The sequence below is a fragment of the Balaenoptera acutorostrata genome, chromosome 12 (assembly GCF_949987535.1).
Source record: "Balaenoptera acutorostrata chromosome 12, mBalAcu1.1, whole genome shotgun sequence".
NCBI lineage: Eukaryota > Metazoa > Chordata > Mammalia > Artiodactyla > Balaenopteridae > Balaenoptera > Balaenoptera acutorostrata.
Window position 1 is genome coordinate 47,689,475 of NC_080075.1, and position 18,279 is coordinate 47,707,753.

Sequence of the window (18,279 nt, forward strand, 5' to 3'; positions counted from 1 at the left end):
ACCAAACATATGAGGGTTCTAAGAGGCTGACAAGGGGAGATAGGGAGGGTTGATAGACCTTCTGAGACTATAGGCTATGTGCATTATAATTCTAGGTGACTTGTGAGAAGTCATTAAAGAAAAAGAAAATGCAAAAAGATACATACCTGTCCATCCGAGTCGAAAGCCAGGCAGGCAACTCCATGTGTATGGACATCTTTAAGAATAGACACAGTCTGGACATTATAGGAGTCCCATATACATATATATGGCTCCTTCCCAACTTGGCCAGTTGCAACAAGGGTTTTATCTGGGTGTAAGGCAAGGCTGAAAAAGAAAAAGGCCTCTTTCACATCTTCCTATTGAACAAAGTTAAAAAAAACACTGATCATCTTTTATCCACATTTCTCATTTTAATCATCTAACAAGATAATCCCAAGAGTCCAAACTGTCCCCAAAGTAATGAATTAGCTGATTGGTCTAATAGAAATGTTCAACTTTGGCAAAGAGAGGCTTAGCACAGTTTAACAATAATTTCATCTCATCTTACCTGCTTGGTAACCTTGAAAATCAGACAACTGTTATAATTCTATGTTCTATAATTGCCTTATGTTATGGTATTTACTTACTGTACTCAGCTTTCAAATTAACTTTTGACTTTAAGTTGAAAAAAAAATGCTGTTGCCAGGAGAAAGTGCACTTCTCAGAATTAATTAAACCTGCTTGCAGAAGCTCTGGATACCACCCTCATTAGGATTTCAAAGCATGGAGGGGGTCTCAGAGTCAAGTGCTGTTTCTGTATCTGCTGCCATAGATTATGTATTTTAAATGAAAATTTCTATTTTACACAAATCACTGTGACACTAAGAGAACCGCAAATTACTATGCCTGTGGTTTGTGTAGAATTTTTCCTACGTCTGTAGTCCAATCAAAATAAAACTGTCAATACCAACTAGAATTTCAAGGAATCTGTAGCAGTTAAGAGGGAGAAATGTAATCATTATTACTCCTAGATGAGAAATCACTTGAACGTTTTAAATTCGGTGTGTAAAGAAGTTGTGCCTTTCTAAAAATAGCTGTTGGGAATTAAACGAAAGACCTATATAAAAAACTAGCAGATGGGGCTTCCCTGGTGGCGCAGTGGTTGAGAATCTGCCTGCTAATGCAGGGGACACGGGTTCGAGCCCTGGTCTGGGAAGATCCCACATGCCACGGAGCAGCTGGGCCCGTGAGCCACAATTGCTGAGCCTGCGCGTCTGGAGCCTGTGCCCCGCGACGGGAGGGGCCGCGATAGAGAAAGGCCCGCGCACCGCGATGAAGAGCGGTCCCCGCACCGCGATGAAGAGTGGCCCCCGCTTGCCGCAACTGGAGAAAGCCCTCGCACGAACCGAAGACCCAACACAGCCAAAAATAAATAAATAAATAAATAAAATCAAGTAAAACTTTAAAAAAAAAAAAAAACTAGCAGATGACTGTTTACACAATAAACAAAAGTAGAATTTTTTTCCTTTTCAATTTCAGCATCTGTTTACAGTTAACAGAAGTAGAATTTTTTTTTCCTTTTCAACTTTCAGCTTGATTTTGATAAGAATATATGCTCTGGAATCAGACACCTGGATTTGCACATTGGCTGCCCCTCACTACCTCTAGTTCCTTGGACATATTACTTGATCTCTTTTGCCCTCAGGTTCCTCATCTTTAAAATGAAGATAATATATGAAAATAGATGATATAATGAATATAGAGCATTTAGCACAGAGTAAGCACTCAAGTTTCATTACCATCATTATTTGTGTAACTGGCAACAGAAAGATACAACCAACATAGGCCTGTCTCTGTGGATACGGGTGTTCCTTTCAGAAACAAACCACTTTCTGCTTCTCCCTTGGCTCCATGTGTGCCCCGGCCCCCAATTCTGCAACCACCAAGCCCCACAGTCTGTTCTGGTGTCTCTCATCCCACTGTGCTCACTTCCTGGGTCTCCCACCAAACCTAGTACCATCTTTTGCACAGGACCCCGAGTGTCGGCTCCCTTTCCTTACCGTTGGCCCTCCCAGGCCCTTGTACCCTGGCGCCGGGGTGCGGCTGGCCTTCCCAGGAGCTCCCAGTGCCCCCATCCACAGGTCTTCAGTCCCTGTGATGCCTCCTAAGCTGGAGGTCGGCTCCACTTGCACTCTCCCTACGAGGCTGGATACTTCATCGAGTTTTGGTTTTTCCTTTTTCTTTGTAAGCAAAGAGGGTGGAGTTGGAGCTGCCTGGAGGGTGAGCTTTGTGGTTTTGGCTGCAGGGTTGCGGGGAAGGTGGGGGAGTGTGGAGTGTGGGTCCAAATGGAGGAGGAGGAAGAGGATGGGTTGGGAGCGCTGACCTTCGGGGCGTCTCAGAGGAATCAAGCCCAAGAGCTTCTGCCGCCACCGCCCTTCCAAGAAGCAGCCCCATCTCACGGGATCTCGCGAGTTCTGCGGAGGCAGAGGCTTCCTGGGATGAGAAACACCTGCGTGCTCCAGGTGCCAGTGAGGACGCTCCAGTCAGAAAGGAGTTCGGCTCACACTACCAATCAAGCAAATTTCAATCTGCCTCACCTGCCCTACCCCCAACCCCTATCCCCTACCCCCCCACCGCCAGCCATAGTCACAGGGCACTCTCCCCAGGGGCCTGGCCAGGTGCTGGGGACCAGGCTCTGGCCCAAAGGCTGTGCAGGGGGGGAGACTGCCCGAGTTCAGAACTTGGGAGTGAAATGCACGCAGGCGGGCCGAAAGTCTATCACCTTTCAGGAAGAGGAAGGACAAATCCACTATCTGCCATGGTCCAAGGCTGCAGCAACCCTTATGCACCATGTCACTGCACATCCTCGGGGGCCGGTTGTTCCTCCTGGCAGCAGCGAGGTGTCTAGCATTCACCCCAGGAGACCATGGCTGCCTTTTCCTCAAGCCTTTCCCCTGCAGCACCACCTCAGGCATTGCTCTCCCTTTCTGACCCAGTCCAACTGCCTGCACCCTGCGATGCGGGAGCCGGCCTCTCCAGGCAAGCCCCTCCATCAGGAAATGTGCTCTTCTTTCGAACTCTGTCAGGGAGTCTACGGGCCTGGGCCGGGCCTGGTCTGGACGGGGGAGTGTGGGGTTTCCCGGGAAGGCAAACAAGGTGCAGGTGATTTCCTGGCTTCAGCTGTGATGGGAGTGAACGAGGGTCCTGATGGAGGGGAAGGGAGGAGAGGATGGGCTGGGATGAGAAACACCTGGGTGCCCCGAGTCTGAGTTGGCCATCTTAGTACTTGCTGGAAAATATATCCTCAGGGATCGTTATGAGGAGTAATATAAAAGGAAAACACACATAAAAGGGTAGTTTTTTCACAATAGGTGAAGAGGCTTTAAAACATTTTAAGCTTGTAGAACACTTTAGCATTCAGAGTTGGTGAGAGAAGACCAATAAAGTATAAAAGTACCCTCTCAATATCAATTTTGCTGGGATACATCTGGTCCTTGATAGTTTCTAGATGTCCTAGAAAATTGCAAGTAGATTATGGAGTGTCATACTTGTTTCATTAAAATAGTGGATGGAAGCAGTCTATGAAAACCCTATGACAATTTGGTATATTTTAGTTCATTCATTCAACAAACCCTTATTTAAGGACCTATGAAATGTCAGGTGGTGCCACAGGTAACAAAAATAGAAGATACACTGCCCCTCTGTCAAGAAGCCCACCTCAAAGGGAAGGACAGACACGTAAACCAATAACGGGCAGGCCAGGGCAGCCCTGAAAGCCCTTTTAATCGGGCCAGAAAGTTAGGGCACCACTGACAGTCATGAGCAGGATACAACATAAATAGTTTCACATGTCAGGAAGGTAAACCCAGTAGCAGTGAGGAACAGTGGGAAGAACGGATGGGTGAGGGCTGTTAGGAGAGGAAGCAGAGAGGCCAGAGACTAGGTGAGAGAGTGAGGTAAGACAGGGGCAGAGAGGATGGAGAGGAAGAGTCAAGAGATATGTAAGGGAAAGAGAGCAAGAGAGAGACAGGGTGAGGGTGTTTGAGGCTAAGGAAAAGCTTGAACATGTCAAACCTGACAGTTTTTTGCTTAGGCAACTGGGTTGATAAATCACAGAGCTTGGCAGCATTAGAGTTTGAAGCCTGATCCTGGGAAAAAGATGGCCTTAACTCGACCTTAGTCTCCACCAAAGAGACTCCCCAGGTTACATCACACCTGAAGTCCCAAGAGCTACGAAGAAGAGGATTTGATTAGACTGTCTGTTCCATGAGGGCAAGGACTGTTTCTATCACTCTACATGGTCCTGAAACATCATGGCAGAGTAAGCATTAACAAGGTGCTTGAGAGAGGAATGCTGGACATCGAGAGATGAGAAGGGAGGATGCCCAGAGCATCACCACGCTGCTCCCCCATCCCATGCCTTGGGCCTCCTCCCTTGGGAACAAACAGATGTCAGAAACTGAGCTGGAAAAGATAAAGTCAGAACAGCTGAGCATTTTGAAAATGACAAAAACAACATTTCTTGGTTGAAGGAAGCCATGTGGCTGACAGGGTCTTGGTGCTCTAGCCGGGTATCAGGCCTGTGCCTCTGAGGTGGGAGAGAAGAGTTCTGCACATTGGTCCACCATGGACCTCCTGGCTCCATGTAATAACAAACGGCAAAAGCTCTCCCAGAGATCTCCATCTCAACGCTAAGACCCACCCCCACTCAACGACCAGCAAGCTACACTGCTGGACACCCTATGCCAAACAACTAGCAAGACAGGACCACAAACCTACCCATTAGCAGAGAGGCTGCCTGAAATCATGATAAGGTCACAGATACTCCAAAACACACCACTGGACTCGGTCCTGCCCACCAGAAAGACAAGATCCAGCCTCATCCACCAGAACACAGGAACCAGTCCCCTCCATCCGGAAGCCTACACAGCCCACTGAACCAACCTTGGCCACTGGGGGCAGACACCAAAAACAACTGGAACTACGAACCTGCAGCCTGCAAAAAGGAGACCCCAAACACAGTAAGTTAAGCAAAATGAGAAGACAGAGAAACACACAGCTGATGAAGGAGCAAGGTAAAAGCCCACCAGACCAAACAAATGAAGAGGAAATAGGCAGTCTACCTGAAAAAGAATTCAGAGTAATGATAGTAAAGATTATCCAAAATCTTGGAAATAGAATGGAGAAAATACAAGAAACGTTTAACAAGGACTTAGAAGAACTAAAGAGCAAACAAACAATGATGAACAACACAATAAATGAAATTTAAAACTCTCTAGAAGGAATCAAGAGCAGAATAACTGATGCAGAAGAACGGATAACTGACCTGGAAAATAAAATAGTGCAAATAACCACTGCAGAGCAGAATAAAGAAAAAAGAATGAAAAGAATTGAGGACAGTCTCAGAGACCTCTGGGACAACATTTAACACACCAACATTCGAATTATAGGGGTCCCAGAAGAAGAAGAGAAAAAAAAGGGACTGAGAAAATATTTGAAGAGATTATAGTTGAAAATTTCCTTAATATGGGAAAGGAAATAGTCAATCAAGGAAGCACAGAGAGTCCCATACAGGATAAATCCAAGGAGAAACATGCCAAGACACATATTAATCAAACTATCAAAAATTAAATAAAAAGAAAAAATATTAAAAGCAGCAAGGGAAAAACAACAAATAAACTTATGGGGATTCCCCTGTATGTTAACAGCTGATCTTTCAGTAGAAACTCTGCAAGCCAGAAGAGAGTGGCAGGACATATTTAAAGTGATGAAAGGGAAAAACCTACAACCAAGATTACTCTACCCAGCAAGGAACTAATTCAGATTTGACGGAGAAATTAAAAGCTTTACAGACAGCAAAAGCTAAGAGAATTCAGCACAACCAAACCAGCTTTACAACAAATGCTAAAGGAACTTCTCTAGGCAGGAAACACAAGAGAAGGAAAAGACCTACAATAACAAACCCAAAACAATTAAGAAAATGGTAATAGGAACATACATATATACCAATAATTACCTTAAATGTAAAGGGATTAAATGCTCCAACCAGAAGACATAGACTGGCTGAATGGATACAAAAATGAGACTCATATATATGCTGTCTACAAGAGACCCACTTCAGACCTAGGGACACATAGAGACTGAAAGTGAGGGGATGGAAAAAGATATTCCATGCAAATGGGAATCAAAAGAAAGCTGGAGTAGCAGTTCTCATATCAGACAAAATAGATTTTAAAATAAAGAATGTTACAAGAGACAAGGAAGGACACTACATAATGATCAAGGGATCAATCCCAGAAGAAGATATAACAATTATAAATATATATGTACCCAACATAGGAGAACCTCAATACATAAGGAAACTGCTAACAGCTATAAAAGAGGAATTGACAGTAACACAATAATAGCAGGGGACTTTAACACCTCACTTACACCAATGGAGATCATCCAGAGAGAAAATTAATAAGGAAACACAAGCTTTATATGACACAATAGACCAGATAGATTTAATTGACATTTATAGGACATTCCATCCAAAACAACAGAATACACTTTCTTCTCAAGTGCTCATGCAACTTTCTGCAGGACAGATCATATCTTGGGTCACAAATCAAGCCCTGGTAAATTTAAGAAAATTGAAATCATAACAAGTATCTTTTCTGACCACAATGCTATGAGACTAGATATCAATTACAGGAAAAAATCCGTAAAAAATACAAGCACATGGAGGCTAAACAATACACTACTAAATAACCAAGAGCTCACTGAAGAAATCAAAGAGGAAATCAAAAAATACCTAGAAACAAATGACAATGAAAACTCGACAACCCAAAACCTATGGGATGCAGCAAAAGCAGTTCTAAGAGGGAAGTTTATAGCAATACATTCCTACCTCAAGAAACAAGAAACATCTCAAATAAACAACCTAAAAGGACACCTAAAGCAATTAGAGAAAGAAGAACAAAAAAACCCTAAAGTTAGCATAAGGAAAGAAATCATAAAGATCAGAGCAGAAATAAATGAAAAAAAAATGAAGGAAACAATAGCAAAGATCAATAAAACTAAAAGCTGGTTCTTTGAGAAGAGAAACAAAATTGATAAACCATTAGCCAGACTCATCCAGAAAAAAAGGGAGAAGACTCAAATCAATAGAATTAGAAATGAAAAAGGAGATGTAACAACTGACACTGCAGAATCACAAAGGATCATGAGAGATTACAAGCATCTATGTGCCAATAAAATGGACAACCTGGAAGAAATGGACAAATTCTTAGAAAAGCACAACCTTCTGAGACTGAACCAGGAAGAAATAGAAAATATAAACAGACCAATCACAAGCAGTGAAATTGAGACTGTAATTAAAAATCTTCCAACAAACAAAAGCCCAGGACCAGACGGCTTCACAAGTGAATTTTATCAAACATTTAGAGAAGAGCTAACACCTATCCTTCTCAAACTCTTAGAAAAAATTGCAGAGAGAGGAACACTCCCAAAGTCATTCTACAAGGCCACCATCCCCCGATACCAAAACCAGACAAAGATGTCACAAAGGAAGAAAACTACAGGCCAGTATCACTGATGAACATAGATGCAAAAATCCTCAACAAAATACTAGCAAACAGAATCCAACAGCACATTAAAAGGATCATACACCATGATCAAGTGGGGTTTATCCCAGGAATGCAAGGATTCTTCAATATACGCAAATCAATCAATGTGATACACCGTATTAACAAATTGAAGGAGGAAAACCATATGATCATCTCAATAGATGCAGAAAAGGCTTTCAACAAAATTCAACACCCATTTATGATGTAACCCTCCAGAAAGTAGGCATAGAGGGAACTTTCCTCAACATAATAAAGGCCATATATGACAAACCCACAGCCAACATCGTTCTCAATGGTGAAAAACTGAAACCATTTCCTCTAAGATCAGGAACAAGAAAAGGTTGTCCACTCTCACCACTATTATTCAATATAGTTTTGGAAGTTTTAGCCACAGCAATCAGAGAAGAAAAAGAAATAAAAGGAATCGAAATCAGAAAAGAAAAAGTAAAGCTGTCACTGTTTGCAGATGACATGATACTATACATAGGGAATCCTAAAGATGCTACCAGAAAACTACTAGAGCTAATCAATGAATTTGGTAAAGTAGCAGGATACAAAATTAATGCACAGAAATCTCTTGCATTCCTGTACACTAATGATGAAAAATCTGAAAGAGAAATTAAGGAAACACTCCCATTTACCATTGCAACAAAAAGAATAAAATATCTAGGAATAAACCTACCTAAGGAGACAAAAGACCTGTATGCTGAAAACTATAAGACACTGATGAAAGAAATTAAAGATAATACAAACAGATGGAGAGATATACCATGTTCTTGGACTGGAAGAATCAACACTGTGAAAATGACTCTAGTACCCAAAGCAATCTACAGATTCAATGCAATCCCTATCAAACTACCAATGGCATTTTTCACAGAACTAGAACAAAAAATTTCACAATTTGTATGGAAACAAAAAAGACCCTGAATAGCCAAAGCAATCTTGAGAAAGAAAAATGGAGCTGGAGGAATCAGGCTCCTGGACTTCAGACTATACTACAATGCTACAGTAATCAAGACAGTATGGTACTGGCACAAAAACAGATTATAGATCAATGGAACAGGACAGAAAACCCAGAGATAAACGCATGCACATATGGTCACCTTATTTTTGATAAAGGAGGCAAGAATATACAATGGAGAAAAGACAGCCTCTTCAATAAGTGGTGCTGGGAAAATTGGACAGCTACATGTAAAAGAATGAAATTAGAACACTCCCTAACACCATACACAAAAATAAACTCAAAATGGATTAAAGACCTAAATGTAAGGCCAGACACTATACAACTCTAAGAGGAAAACATAGGCAGAACACTCTATGACATAAATCACAGCAAGATCCTTTTTGATCCACCTCCTAGAGAAATGGAAATAAAAACAAAAATAAACAAATGGGACCTAATGAAACTTAAAAGCCTTTGCACAGCAAAGGAAACCATAAACAAGATGAAAAGATAACCCTCAGAATGGGAGAAAAGATTTGCAAATGAAGCAACGCACAAAGGATTAATCTTCAAAATTTACAAGCAGCTCATGCAGCTCAATATCAAAAAAAACAAACAACCCAATCCAAAAATGAGCAGAAGACCTAAACAGACATTTCTCCAAAGAAGATATACAGATTGCCAACAAACACATGAAAGGATGCTCAACATCACTAATCATTAGAGAAATGCAAATCAAAACTACAATGAGGTATCACCTCACACCAGTCAGAATGGCCACCATCAAAAAATGTACAAACAATAAATGCTGGAGAGGGTGTGGAGAAAAGGGAACCCTCCTGCACTGTTGGTGGGAATGTAAATTGATACACCCACTATGGAGAACAGTATGGAGGTTCCTTTAAAAACTAAAAACAGAACTACCATACGACCCAGCAATCCCACTTCTGGGCATATACCCTGAAAAAACCATAATTCAAAAAGAGTCATGTACCACAATGTTCACTGCAGCTCTATTTACAATAGCCAGGACATGGAAGCAACCTAAGTGTCCATCAACAGATGAATGGATGAAGAAGATGTGGCACATATATACAATGGAATATTACTCAGCCATAAAAAGAAATGAAATTGAGTTATTTGTAGTGAGATTGATGGACCTAGAGTCTGTCATACAGAGTGAAGTAAGGCAGAAAGAGAAAAACAAATACCATCTGCTAACACGTATATAAGGAATCTAAAAAAAAAAAAGTGGTTCTGAAGAACCTAGGGGCAAGACAGGAATAAAGACACAGACGTAGAGAGTGGACTTAAGGACACAGGGAGGGGGAAGGGTAAGCTGGGAGTGAGACAAAGTGAGAGAGTGGCATGGACATATTACACTACCAAATGTAAAATAGCTAGCTAGTGGGAAGCAGCCGCGTAGCACAGTGAGATCAGCTTGGTGCTCTGTGTCCACCTAGAGGGGTGAGATAGGGAGGGTGGGAGGGAGACACAAGAGGGAGGAGATATGGGGATGTATGTATATGTATAGCTGATTCACTTTGTTATAAAGCAGAAACTAACACACCATTGTAAAGCAATTATACTCCAATAAAAGATGTTAAAAAAACAAACAAACAAGGTGCTTTCTGAAGAGGGAGTGAAGGAGGCCAACGGTCATGGCTGCTGTATTGCCTCTCCCTCCTGCTACAGGCACAGGTTCTACCCGGGACTGGAGAATAAAGAGGACTGAGCATATTTCCCCTAGAGGCTGAGAGACATTTTCAAGAGACACAAATGAAACTCTTTTGCTGTGATTACAGCTTCTAATTAAAATGCTTGAGAGACTTGGTAAATTTCTGGGGTTCTAAACAACGAAGAATAAAAACATCGCTATTCCAGGCAATTGTTCTAACTATAATTTCAAGATTCCTGACTTTTCTCATTCCTTGAATGAGGGGGGAAATGGAAAAAACACTTTCAACAAATCTTTAGAGAGGCCTTCAGAATATTTTATCAGTGTATGTTACTCAATTATCAGCGTGACCCCAAAACATCCCATTATGGATTTGAAATATTTTTACTCTGGTTTTTATCATCCTTTTCATTCATCTTAAAGCATATAAATTTATCACATTTATTAAAATGTCCATACTGGATTTTTTTCCCCAGAAGTTTCTTTACCACTGGTCTTTAAACCATCTTTTCCCAGCCCATGATATCCCATTTATCTAAGTTCCTCCTTTACCATTTGAATATATTAACAAAATTATCCTTTTCTCCTTTTATAAGCCAAGTCTCTGACCTCGCTTCTCTGGCTTGCATGCAACAATGCAATGACTCATAATGTTCCTATTTATCCACGTCCATGGCAAGAATAGGGCAAACAGACAACAACCTCTACTCACTTTGCCATTTTCCCATCAGCTTCCCAGAAACTTCACTCCTTCCACCTGGGTAATAGAATGACAGCATCCGTGTATCTTTTAGAGCAGAGCCAAGTGGCATTTACTTTTGTTTTAAATATGTCATATCATTCAACAGCAGTTTTTAATCCTTGTAAGAAAGCAGGGGAAAACCCCAGCAACCTTAGTCACTGGATTTGCACATAAGGTATCGGTAAGGGTGAAGTTACAGAAGCATTTATTTAATAAGCATATTTGAAGCTACCATCAAGTTATCTATTCCCTTCTCACTTGTCTGCATTTAGGAATTCAAGAATTTCATGAAAAGTCATTTTGAGCAGGATCTGCTTTCATCTAATCCCAAAACATATTTGGAATTTTAGTTCAGAAGTGTTTAAATGAGATAGATAGATAGATAGATAGATAGATACAGATTCCAAATTGGCCCCCTACTGCATACTTCAAAACTGCTCTTTCCTTCTCCTACAGAGACACCCTAAGCCTAAGAAGCTACCCTAAGTATTGCCTTTAGATCAACCAACAGATTATAGGAGGGTGGGTCTCCTTATCCTATTAAGGGGCCGTGATGAAAATTATCATGCCCCCTGAATTCCTTCTGATAAGATTTTATCAGAAATGGCCAACTGTTGTGTTCTTCCATGAAGAAATTACAGAAGTGGAAAGTACCACCACTACACAAAGTATCTGGTCCACTCTGGGCTTCCCATCATGTTCTTTACCATAACATAGTGTTGGGTTCTTTCTGTGACTGGAAGTATCGATACTGCTTACTTATATTTTATGTCTTCCATTTGAGAGTCCATAAAGCCAAATCTCTGCTTTTCTAAGAAAACTTGCACATTACAAATTTTACAGATTATTATGGCTACAACAGCAATGTCACAGTGTTAAAACTTTCAAAATTGACTCCCTTTCACTGAGGGTCTCAATACCACGGAGGTCTCATTCCACACCTACATAAAAAGGTTTGGTGTCCTTTCCTTGGTAGTTAGTTTATTGCATTGATTGTATTGTACACATGGCAACAAAAAAGGGATCAAGCTTTTAAAGAACTGCTTTTCTCTGTGTATATATAAATCTAGTTCCATTGGGAAATCCCATCTTCTGTTGCCATAGCAATAGAAAGCACTGCAGAGAAGAACTTTCATCACCCTATCGGGGAGAAGGAATTGATTTGTTTCTCCAAGGGCAAAAGCATGTCTTTCTGATGTCAGATAAGATCAGGAAGATTTCCCAAAATGTTGTGTGGGGAGAAAATGAGAATTAATAGGGTCATGAAAAGAGGTAGCCTTATGAGGTTAAACAAAAAACTCTCATCAACACTAATCATTCTCAATTCCTGAAGGCAAAAAAATTATATTTGAGTATTTGTTCCAAGTACAGCATTTAAAAAAATGTTCATGATTTGGACTTTGCTTTTTAAAGCCTTATTTCATTTTTGCCCAGGCTGCTTTAGGGATTCTCTCAGTAATAACTTTATACGGTAGTACCTTTTTTTTTTTTTCCAGTAGTCTCACCAGGAAAGCATGAAAGCCTTCTCTCTCCTTTCTCTGAAAATAACCCTGAGAGAATTTTCCAGTGTTGGAGGTATAAGTGCATCAAAGTGATGATTAGGCTGGACTGTCTGAGGGCAGAGGGGGAGGCTGCTGCTTTCTGGGCTGAAGAGGGAGTGGCCCAACCTCAGTGGATGCTCATCTGTGAGAAAGAAAAGGCAAAGGAAGACTTTTTTGAAAATAGTGGGCTGGTGGTAGTGGGACCTCAGATGGGGGTGGCTGTGCTTCAGTCCTTGTCCCCAGAGCTGCACTTGGCACTGGAGTACCACCACTGGGACTGTGATCTCACCTCACACCACGGACACAGCCCCGCCCTCTAGGTGGGCCTGGGCAGGACATATGGAAGTGACAGCAATGTCAACAGACCACCAGGGTCCACTGCCATTGTCCTTGAACTGTGTAAGTCCATGGGTACCTGTATAATCCGTGGTTGAGCAGTGGTCCCTCAAATTGGACTTCTCAACAATCTTGATGAGTGGTACATCTAATGAAAATTAATGTGATTTAGAAAAATAAAGACATACAATATATCTTGCATGCTGAGTGTTGCCACATGGGTATTGGTATGGAACCATATTCTAGTAATACCTTAATACCACATAAAAGAATGGCTAAGGGCATAGTAGTTTGGCTGCCTGAGATCAAAGCATGCAGTAGCATGCTGGAGCCAGCAAGAACTGATTGTTAAATTTCAAACATTTTGAACATCAGTTGTTAAACACAGCCACTGTTTACAATTAAATTATATAAACTTGCAACTAAATAAATTATATTAAAAACAAAGGTAACCTATGTAAGGAGGTAAAAGACCTGTACTCAGAAAACTATAAGACACTGATGAAAGAAATCAAAGATGACACAAACAGATGGAGAGATATACCATGTTCTTGGATTGGAAGAATCAATATTGTGAAAATGACTATACTACCCAAAGCAATCTACATATTCAATGCAATCCCTATCAAATTACCAGTGGCATTTTTTACAGAACTAGAACAAAAAAATCTTAAAATCTGTATGGAAACACAAAAGACCCCAAATAGCCAAAGCAATCTTGAGAAAGAAAAATGGAGCTGGAGGAATCACACTCCCTGACTTCAGACTATACTACAAAGCTACAGTAATCAAGACAATATGGTACTGGCACAAAAACAGAAATATAGATCAATGGAACAGGATAGAAAGCCCAGAGAAAAACCCATGCATATATGGTCAGCTAATCTATGACAAAGGAAGCAAGGATATACAATGGAGAAAAGACAGTCTCTTCAGTAAGTGGTGTTGGGAAAACTGGACAGCTACATGTAAAAGAATGAAATTAGAACACTCCCTAACACCATACACAAAAATAAACTCAAAATGGATTAGAGACCTAAATGTAAGACCGGACACTATAAAACTCTTAGAGGAAAACATAGGAAGAACACTTTCCAACATAAATCACAGCAACATCTTTTTTGACCCACCTCTTAGAGTAATGGAAATAAAAACAAAAATAAACAAATGGTCCCTAATGAAACGTAAAAGCTTTTCACAGCAAAGGGAACTACAAACAAGATGAAAAGACAACCCTCAGAATGGGAGAAAATAGTTGCAAACAAATCAATGGACAAAGGATTAATCTCCAAAATATATAAACGGCTCATGCAGCTCAATATTAAAAAAACAAACAACCCAATCCAAAAACGGGCAGAAAACCTAAATTGACATTTCTCCAAAGAAGACATACAGATGGCCAAGAAGCACATGAAAAGTTGCTCAACATCACTAATTATTAGAGAAATGCAAATCAAAACTACAATTAGGTATCACCTCACACCAGTTAGAATGGGCATCATCAGAAAATCTACAAACAACAAATGCTGGAGAGAGTGTGGACAAAAGGGAACCCTCTTGCCCTGTTGGTGGGAATGTAAATTGATACAGCCACTATGGAGAACAGTATGGAGGTTCCTTAAAAAACTAAAAATAGAATTGCCATATGACACAGCAATCCCACTACTGGGCATATATCCTGAGAAAACCGTAATTCAAAAAGACACATGCACCCCAATGTTCACTGCAGCACTATTTACAATAGCCAGGTCATGGAAGCAACCTAAATGCCCATCAACAGACAAATGGATAAAGAAGATGTGGTACATATATAAAATGGAATATTACTCAGCCATAAAACGGAACGAAACTGGGACATTTGTAGAGACGTGGATGGATCTAGAGACTATCATACAGAGTGAAGTAAGCCAGAAAGAGAAAAACAAATATCGTATATTAACGCATATATGTGGAACCTAGAAAAATGGTACAGATGAACCAGTTTGCAGGGCAGAAATTGAGACACAGATGTAGAGAACAAACGTATGGACACCAGGGGGGAAAGTGGCGGGGGGTGGGGGTTGTGGTGTGATGAACTGGGAGATTGGGATTGACATGTATACACTAATATGTATAAAATAGATAATAAGGAAAAAAAGATAAGGTGATAGAAGGTAAAGCCTGGAGCTTTTGTAGTAGGAGGAGGAGTTGTTGCCCTACCCTCTGTGCCTAAACAAAACACTAATGAAAGACAGCAAAAACATACACAGTTTTGGCTTATGTTATAAAATAATGACTCAATCTTTAATGGTCTAGGAGCTGATCATATAGTTTTCGTATCCACACTCCCTTCCTTATGTTTGTCAACTGCATCATATAATAGTTTCTATATAAGAGAAATTTCTAGGAAAGAAGAACTCCAATGACACACTAGTTGACAGGTCTTATAACGGCAAAACACTAAACTTACAATTTTAATTCTTTGGGGTTGAAATCATTCAATGCTAAAGATCAACATTCATTAAATAAAGACCCTAAATCAGTGCCTGACATATATTAAATGGCAATAAATATTAACTATTACAATTACTATGATAAGAAAAACAAAAAATAAAAACAAAGGCAATACACACTAAAACTCATCACTTCCTAATTATTTTACTAATTTTACTATTATATATAGTCTTAAGGATATTGATTGCCAGCCTATCTGTGTGGTAGAAATACTATATAGAATGATGTACCTCTGCACATCTCTTTCCAACTGTTTTCAATGATGTCACATTAGTGGTTTGAAATCAACTGCTGTGGGAGTTTTTACATCATGGAAATCAACAAATGCTGCAAATCAGCGCTTGATTTGTTGTTTTTTCAGTTGTCTAGACTTAAAATATAGAAGGATAAAATGTGAACAATGCAGAATAAACTTAAAAGTGTGTCATGTTTATAGCTGTTACATTACGAATAACACAAAAAATTGAGAAAATATTCTTCCAATATTCAAAAAGGATTATCCAGTTAGCAAGTAAGTCACTCACATCATTGGCTAATGATTAAAGTTCTGACATAAGTCTTTGTTGTGTCACTTTTCTCTTATCAATATAAACAAAAATATCAACTAACATTCATGTCAGAACTATACTCATTTGTCAATGATGTGAGGGACTTCATTTCTGAACTAGATAGTAATCAAGCATTTACTCCTCATCTGATTTTGTCAAATCATGGTTGAACTGCAACCATAGGTTGGCCACAGATACAAGAGTTCAGCAAAAAGCAAGGAAAGAATTTTATGACAATTAATTGGCTATATGGGATTTACAATAAAGAGTATTATATATTTCATTATTATTTGTAAATTGTGTGCAACACATCATTTATATCAGCAAAATTTACCAAAAAACTTATGAATGTATATGCATACATACATTTTCTCTTGGAGAGCTTGTTCTTAAACAGTTATCAGTACATCACTGAAGCATATCTCCTCTACTTACTGGCATGTAAGTTTCTCACAAATCACCTTCAGCAAATTACTCAATCTCTCTGTGCCTCAGTTTCTCATCCATAAAATACGAATAATAACAGTACCTACCTGAAAGAAGGTAGGTACTATTGTGAGGATTTAATAAATCCTAAAACAGTGATTAAAACAAGAGTGCTTAAAACATAGTGAGCAGTATATAGGTGTCGTTAGTATTAACTAACTCCCATGTGATAGAATCTGCTCAAAACAATCACATGTGAAACACCTGAGGATTGGCATTCTAAGACAGGGAAACTCATGTACATAGAGAGCTACTGTGAACTAATCTCCAAAGCTTAAAAATAAGACTACCCTCTGAGAATTAAACTGGTAAAAACCACATGAAATGGACAAGATTGGTTATCTAAAGAAGTCATCTAAGGAGAAAATATCCTAGGCAAGAAGTTTGAAAATTGTATCCAGTCATGATCGCCAGTGAGAGAATCTGGACTCGAACACTGAAATTAATAAATATGAGTAGAATGTTAATAAAAGGGGAAGTTCTGTGTAAAGCCTTTATAAAAAGGAGTGACAATTAAGAAAGTAGAGTGTTGGCATAAGGATAGACATATAGATCGATGGAACACCATTGAGTCCATCAATAGACTCACACTCATATGGTCAATTGATTTCCAGTGAAAGTGTTAAGGTAACTCAAAGGGGAAGGATAGTTTTTTCAATGAATAATGGAACAACTGGACATCCATATGGAAAAAAATAAACCTCAACACTTACTTCTCATCATTCACAAAAATTACCTCAAATGACCAGAGATCTAAATGTAAGAACTAAAACTATACAACTGATAGAAAAACACATGAGAAAACCTTTGTGACCTTTGAAAGACAATGTTTTTTTAAAGAAGAAACAGAAAGCATTAGCCATAAAAAAAAAAAAATTGATAAATTGGGACTTCAAAATTAAAACTTCTGCTCTTTGAAAGACACCATTAGGAAAATGAAAAGGGAAGTCATCGACTGGTAAAGAAAATTCTCAAAGGACTTGTACCCAGAACATACAAAGAATGCTTACAATTCAATAGTAAGAAGACAACCCAACTTAAAATATGGCCCAAAGACTTGAACATTGTCAAAGACAACTAAATTGAAAAGGCTGACAATACCAAGAGTTGCTGAGGATGTAGAGCAACTGGAATGTACACACATTGTTGATGGGGATGTAAAATGATCAATCACTTTGGAAAGTAGTTTGGCAGTTTCTTATAAAGTTAAGCATACAGTTACCATATGACCTAGCAATTTCATTCCTAGGTATTTACCCAAGAGAAATAAAATTATGTCTCTAAACAAAGACATACACAAATGTTCCTAGCTGCTTTATTTATAGTAGTCAAAAACTGGGAATAACTCAAATATTCATCAACAGGTGAATGGATAAACAAATTATTGTATATTTATACAATGGAATCGTTTTCAGCAAAAAAAGGAATAAACTAAGTACTGATACACACAACAATGCAGATGAATCTCAAAAACATTGTACCGAGTGAAAGAATCCTGGAGCATTCAGTGGAATACTCATGTCACTAAGATCTTCATCATACAAAGTTAGGAGCCCAGAGACACTGCCTATAGTTGATGACCCCCAAAATAAAGATATAAAAATATAAAAGCTACAAAGGTAAATGTTAAGGGAATTAAAAATATGAAATAACCCTTTGAAGAGGATAAGAGAAGGGATGTAAGAATGGCATATGTAAGCTACATCCTCATGTCTTAAAAGGAAGTTGACCATGTCTAAAACAGATAAATTAAAAAAATAGCAATTAATCAAAGTTTTTTGAGATGTAGGTACGTAATCACCAGAAAAAACAGTCATAAGAATTAAGTGTTCCTTTGGAAAGTGGATTGGGGATGGCAAAGTGTGGGGCACGGGCAGCTTTTCATTATAAAGCCTTCTGTAATTTTTGACATGTGGGTCAATACTGCTTCGATACAAACAT

The 18,279-nt window shown here is 39.4% G+C and overlaps 1 protein-coding gene across 1 annotated transcript in view; it reads right to left on the reverse strand.

Annotated features, from left to right (window-relative positions):
- The window catches only part of EML6 (EMAP like 6), a 364,638-nt gene that overhangs the window by 184,433 nt on the left and 161,926 nt on the right, over positions 1-18,279 (reverse strand). Inside the window, exon 3 of the mRNA XM_057558732.1 lies at positions 147-306. Within this exon, the coding sequence (XP_057414715.1) occupies positions 147-306 (160 nt within the window). The remainder of the gene's footprint in view (positions 1-146; positions 307-18,279) is intronic.